Below are 7112 nucleotides of genomic sequence, written 5' to 3' on the forward strand. Positions count from 1 at the left end.
AATGCCGACTTAGCATCCATTTGGTAGACTTTTATTTTTCTTGAGCATGCATAGGCGAGAAACATCCGGATGGCTTCCATTCTGGAAACTGGTGCAAATGTTTCGTCGAAATCAATTCCTTCCACTTGTGCATAGCCTTTGTAAACCAATCTTGCTTTGTTTCAGGTACCCTGTCCATCTTCATTCAATTTGTTCCTGAACACCCATTTAGTCCCAATGACATTTTTATATTTTGGTCGTGGAACTAATTCCCAGGTGTTATTCTTCTCTATTTGATCCAATTCTTCATTCATAGCTGCTACCCAATGTCCATTCTGGCTGGCTTCCTCAAAACTACTAGGCTCAAAGGTTACTAGAAAAGCGATGTGAGTTTGTTGTGATGAATGAAGCTGTCGACCTTTTCTTGTTCCAATTCCTTCATTTATGTCACCAATGATTTCATTTGATGGATGGTTATTTTGAATCCATTCTTTTGTTCTCTTTGGAGGAGCTTATTGTTGTTGTTTTTTTTTACAGTAACGATTAATTTTATTTGGGCGACAAACAAGCTACCGCGTGTTTTTACAATGTTGCGAAGTCAGAGACAGAGTTCTGAGGAAATCTGAATGGAATTGGAATTGTTCGCCTCTAAACCAGAGATTTACCAGTCCATCTGATGTTCGGAGTCAGTGAATTGAGCTTCGTCGATTTTGACATGAATTCTCTCAGTGCAGGTTGATGGACAAGGAGGAACATCGCACAGTGCCAGAGGACTTCCATGGACGGATCCTGATCTTGCTGTGCCTAAGAGCATCGATGCTGTTGAGTGGCGGAGGAACCTGATTGACCATGCTTTGGAGAGATTGCTTCTGCAGCGGGGAGCTCCATCGCAATTTTTGCGTAGCTCAGTGGATGCTACTTTCCAGGAATGAGAGGCTCTGTTTATGCTGATCACGGCCTTCAGGATTGAGAATAAAGTGAAGATCAAAGCTGAAACTGAGTTGCCTCCATGGGGATCCTTTGAGGGCTCTTGGAAAGCAGGAACTCGACAGGAAACAGTGGTCAATGAAAAGGAAACTGAGATCAGGCCTAAGATCATCGATTTACATAGTTTGATTTGAGAAGAGGTCCCGTAGAGCAGGAAAAGAGGAGAAAATAGGTGGCCCTTATATCAAATAGGATAGGAGGACTGATCAGCAGGTACATTAAGGGATGGGGCAAGAAGATTCAATCGAATTGACCACCAGGGATCTCCGAGTACAGAGGGAGCCAAGATTGGCCTCCATATCAGCTTGAGAATTGAGGTTCCTTAAAATATGAAAGAAGGAGATTTTATTGAACTTGGGCAGTAATAGCCAGATTTTTCTGATAATAGTGGCTAAATGAACCTGATGGGAGGTCTTAGGATATAGCAGTGCCTGGATGATAAGTCTTGAATCTCCAAAGACAGAGAGAGAAAGGATATTTCTGTTAATCGCCAGAGTCAGCCCCTGCCACAGTGCAAGAGCCTCCGCTCTATTGTTGGTTTCGATTCCCAGACCCCAATGGAATCGCAGTTCCGGAAAACCTCCAGGACTCAATAGAACTCCACCACTGCCAGCAACCCCAGGGTTTCCTTTGGAGGCCCCGTCGAAGAATAAACAGTGATCATCCAGGGCCGATCTCCACTTAATGAACTCCAGTTCTTCCAGCCTAATCTCCCAGTTGGCATGGACGGAAACAGGAGGAATGGGCCTTTCCTTCAGATTTGGAACCAGATCTTTGAACCATTGCTCCTCCTCTTTGACCAGACTCATTTCGTTCCTTGAGGAAGTATTGGCTTCCAAAGCCTCGCCCAGCAAAGCTTTTATTTTTGAGATAACTCTTATAGAAGTGCAGCTTTCTTCTCGAAAAATTCTGTTGTTCCTTTCCAACCACAGTTTCCAGCAGATGAATTTAGGGATCCACATCCAACTTGTTTTAAGAAGACTTTTATTTTTAAGGCAGAAGGGAGATAAGCTGGCCCAAGTTCGGAACAGGGAAGGGATGTTATCTGGAAAATCAAGGTTAGCTGGATCTAACAACAGAACTCCCCTCCAGACTTCTTGAGCAAAGGGGCAAAGCAGCAACAGGTGACTGATAGTTTCTTCATCAGACCAGCAAAGTGGACATCTGGAAGGTCCTTCCATCCCTCGTCTTCGCAAGTTATCTCTGGTAAGAATGCTTTGGTGTGCAACGGTCCAACAGAAGAAGTCGATTTTGGGGAGAGATGGGAAATCCCATATAAATTTCCATTGGGTTGGATTGGGTGGAGCATATGGGACAACCATAATTCTTTTATAACCTTCGGAAACAGTGTAAGAGCCAGAGAGGGAGCCCCAGCCTCTTTTGTCTTTAGTAGTGGCCTTTGAAGGAGATTTTCCTTGGAGCAGATCTAACAGTAAAGAAGCTTCCCCCTGCAGCATAATGGGGACCTCCCCCAGGTTCCAACAGTCCCAGGTTCTATCAGGAGCTTCCTTCCAATTCGAAATATCCCACAGAGTGTGCAAATTGCAAGACTGAAGCCAATCTTTGATGTTTGCAAGACCTTCCACATGGTTCAATGGTTGGTCACCCAAAATCGAGTCTTCCCAGATTTTGATTTTTCTTCCATTACCAGGGATCCAATAAAGGTAATGGCTGAATTGCTCCCTAGCAGCATTACAAAGATTGAAGATCGGGGATCCTTTTAGAAGTCTTGGAGGCTTATCCAGGCATCTCAAGCGTTGCCCTTGGAAGTATTTCTTCCAAATGACTCTTTTACTCCAGCTAGAATTTCCAGAGACTAAATTCCACAGAATCTTGGATCCCAAAGCAAGATTTTGGGCAGCCAAGTTACGCAGATGGAGGCCTCCTTCCAGAAATGGTCTCTTGAGAGTTTCCCAGTTCACTAAATGGATCCTTCTATTGTTTTTATTCCCACCTTCCCACAGAAATCTTCTCAACAGGCTGTCCAATTTGCTGAGAAAGGTTTTGGGGGCAAGGAGAATAGAGTTTTGGTATAGAGGCATACTTATTAGGACCGATTTCATAAGCGTGACTTTCCCTGCATTATTCAGCCAAGAGGCACCCCAAGCTTGGATTCTATTCTTTATCTTATCGAGCAGAGGTAGTGATCCGGATTTAAATAGGAACGCAATAGATTACAGAGATAACCATAAATACAGAGATGCAATAACCATAAACACAAAGATGCAGCGGAAATAATGCTTCATTTCATTAATGGAAAATACTGAAATATGCTTACAACCAGAAATGGAAATAAACCAGCTAGGGCGATGGTAGCTTATCTCTGAGAAGAGATGTGCGGCTACATGCCTCTGAACTGTTCCGAACTGTATTACAATGAGGCTCGAAGGCCTATTTATTGTTGAGAAACAATGGAAAACCCTTCACATCCCGAAACCTAACCCTAGAAGATGAAACGCCAAATTGTGGGCCCCGTTTGGGTAAATTGGTACATCAATTTCCCGGGGTCGTAACTTTGGCATACGATCTCTGTTTGACGCATATGATAGCTCGTTAGAAAGATCTATCAGAGTATTACCACTTTGGGAGGCAACATCGGTCCATGGATCCATGTTGCCCCAGAATCCCAAAAAAACGTCGTTTAGGGCCTCAAAACGGCTCCGGAAGTTCAGGACCCAAAAAACTGCTAAAAATAGTAAACTGTGCTGTAATTTAGGAAACTGAAAAGACTGAAAGAGACAGTTGTGGGGGTCCAAATGGGTTGGTGGGTGGCCACCAACATCCACCTGGATCATTCCTCCCCCCTTAGGAAGTAATGGTCCCCATTGCGTTGAGTTCCTCCATCTGCTGAACTTGTCCTGCAATCTCTGATGTGTCCAGTGATGGTGGGAAGCATGGTCGATGATGGTCCATAATGAACATTTGGTGCAGGCGAAGGAATGGAGGAATGTTGTGCTCCAAAGCATTGTTCCCCATAGCCTTGGTACTGCTGTAAGGACCATGTCGGCGTGGTCTGAGCTTCTGATGGGTTCTGGTAAGGCGTTCTTTCTGTCGATGCAACCAGACTTTGTTGCCCACCTGAAACTTGTGTGGTACCCATGTGGGTGAGGAGAAGTTGTTCCTGTGTTTTGTCATGACCGTATCCCTTTGATGTTGCTGCTGCGTAGAGGAACCCTTTGTAGGGGTCATGGATGTAGCAACAATCTTCCCCTTACTTTGGGGGTGGACCAGACAGATGAATTTCCTGGTCTGTGATATGAGCTTGCTGCCTTTCTTGGTAGTGATCAAAGATGTGGCGGTAGGTGGGGCTACCTCCGGTATCCTGTATAATGAATTATTCAAAGAAATAATGACAGCACGAGGCCTGGACTCATACACAGCATGTCGCCTCCACAAGTATGGTTGGCCTAATAATACATCGCAAACATCCAGAGGTGTAACATCACACAATACCTCGTCTGTGAAGGGCTTGATGCTGTAGGGAAGGCGGCACTGCTGGCGAACTTTCAGATCTCGTCCTTCGTGAAGCCACCCGATACTGTATGGCTGCGGGTGTGGTGTAGTCGGTAGGCCCAACCGCTTCACGACCTCTGCTGAAACTAGGTTCTTTTGGCTACCACTGTCGACAATGAATCGCAGCGGTGAACCCTTCACCCACATCTGTGAGTGGAAAAGACGCTCCCCCTCCTCTGGATCTTCGGGCTCATTTTTCTTGATCTTGGCGGTGGCAACAGTGGCACTGGGATCCGCATCAATGATCTGCTTCCCTTTGCCATTCCCCTTGTCAGGTTCTGGCTCAGGGTCGGAACATGCATCTGATTCGGAAGCCTTCAACTCAGCCACCAGTGACTGCTTGGTCCGACACTCACTTGTGTTATGAGTGGGACTCTTGTGGAACTCACACCACTTTCCTGTGTCCTTCTTCGACTTCGTGGTGTTGTTCTTTTCTTGCGGCTTCGACGGGTTGTCTTGGGTTACCCCGCCTTGGCTTTGTCCTTTGGGCTTCGGATTTGCAGATCCAAAGTCTCGCTTCTTCTGTTTGAACTTTTGCTCGATTTTGACAGCATATCGGTATGCTGTGCCGAGTGAGGAGATGTTCAAGAACACCATCTCTTCCTGGATGTACTTGTGCAGGCAGCCACGGTATTTGAGTACCAGATGCCGCTCAGTATCTTTGATACCCAACTGTGTGCGAAGGGTATGAAAAATGTTTGTGAACTCCGGCACATCTTGGTCTCGTCCCTGCCGCAGTGTGGTCCATTTGATGTATTTGTCCTCATAGCTTCCGACAGGGTAGTACTGCTCCTTTATGGCATCCCGGAAGTCATTCCAAGTGGGTGCGGCTGAAAATAGTGAGCCTGTACTTTCATCCTTCTGCTCGCAGTAGGTTTCCCACCAGTCCTTGACGTGGGGGGCTGCTTTGAGAAGAGCGAAAATGATCTTTTCCCGACTTGAAAATTCATGAACAGAAAAATACCCATCTAGCAGATTTAACCATTTATCTACGGCATCTGCGTCTATTTGACCCTCAAAGATGGGGATTTCAAAATTAACTTGTACCTTAAACGGCGTTGCGTTTCCAGAGTCGCTGTTGGAAGCCGATGCGTCGCCTCTGGGTAGCCGCTGAAGGATCTGTGCAAAGCTATCCATCATCGCGTTCCTTTGCCGCTCGAGCGCTTCTTCGAGCAAGATTTTGATGGGATCTCCTGCCCCCTCGTCTTTCTTCTCATCCGCCATGGGAGGCCGTCGGGATTTGCGAGGCTGGTCTTGCAAAGGTTCGACCAGTTCAAGCCCTAACTCCTTATATCCCGACCTCGTTGGGGACATGCAAAGAAAAACAGAGAAAAAGCAGACCGCTCTGATACCACTGATCTGGATTTAAACAGGAACGCAATAGATTACAGAGATAACCATAAATACAGAGATGCAATAACCATAAACACAAAGATGCAGCGGAAATAATGCTTCATTTCATTAATGGAAAATACTGAAATATGCTTACAACCAGAAATGGAAATAAACCAGCTAGGGCGATGGTAGCTTATCTCTGAGAAGAGATGTGCGGCTACATGCCTCTGAACTGTTCCGAACTGTATTACAATGAGGCTCGAAGGCCTATTTATTGTTGAGAAACAATGGAAAACCCTTCACATCCCGAAACCTAACCCTAGAAGATGAAACGCCAAATTGTGGGCCCCGTTTGGGTAAATTGGTACATCAATTTCCCGGGGTCGTAACTTTGGCATACGATCTCCGTTTGACGCGTATGATAGCTCGTTAGAAAGATCTATCCGAGTATTACCACTTTGGGAGGCAACATCGGTCCATGGACCCATGTTGCCCCAGAATCCCAAAAAAACGTCGTTTAGGGCCTCAAAACGGCTCCGGAAGTTCAGGACCCGAAAAACTGCTAAAAATAGTAAACTGTGCTATAATTTAGGAAACTGAAAAGACTGAAAGAGACAGTTGTGGGGGTCCAAATGGGTTGGTGGGTGGCCACCAACATCCACCTGGATCAGGCAGCCAGTGAGCAACTTTAGGTTTAGATTTGAAGATTGGGATCCCGAGGTATTTAAAAGACTCCCAGTTTCGAATTCCATCCATTTCTAAAAGTCTTGCAATATCAGACAACTCTTTGATCGAGCAGTTCCAGCCATAGATAGAGAATTTTCGATAATTGATTTTGCTGCCCGAGATCAACCTGTAAATGTCCAGCTCCCTCTTGAAATGTCTCGCAAAGATTATGCTGGCTCCTCCGAGCAACAAGGTGTCATCGGCGAACTGGGCATGATTAATGTCTTTCACCTTGTGAGTAGTTCTGAGGCCAGGCAGAGTTTGATTTTGCTGATTATGATCGAGTTGGAAACTAAGCACCGAGGCCTGAACAACATATAGGAGCGGAGACAAAGGACATCCTTGTCTCAGGCCCCTAGAAGCTTGGAAGAAGTCAGTAGAACCACCATTGACCAATGGCGCGATCCATGGTGAGGCAATACAGGCTTTCACCCAGTTTATGAAGTCTGTTGAGAAGCCTAGCTTCTTCATCACAGCGAACAAAAATTCATGTCTCACCCTATCAAATGCGTTAGCCAGATCGAGCTTAATCACCATACCTTTCTCGTTTCTTTGGCAGCTAGAGTGAACTG

The 7112-nt window shown here is 45.7% G+C and overlaps 1 protein-coding gene across 1 annotated transcript; it reads right to left on the minus strand.

Moving 5' to 3' along the window:
* Positions 1-1184: 1184 nt before the first annotated feature.
* Positions 1185-1775, minus strand: LOC149186298 (uncharacterized). The gene has a single exon (XM_089409288.1). The coding sequence runs from the start codon at positions 1773-1775 to the stop codon at positions 1185-1187; it is 591 nt and encodes a 196-aa protein (XP_089265414.1).
* Positions 1776-7112: the final 5337 nt, after the last annotated feature.

The sequence above is a fragment of the Pinus tabuliformis genome, chromosome 3_1 (genome assembly GCF_031772625.1).
Source record: "Pinus tabuliformis cultivar Carrire ecotype Pingquan chromosome 3_1, CPIR1, whole genome shotgun sequence".
In the NCBI taxonomy this organism is placed as follows: Eukaryota; Viridiplantae; Streptophyta; class Pinopsida; order Pinales; family Pinaceae; genus Pinus; species Pinus tabuliformis.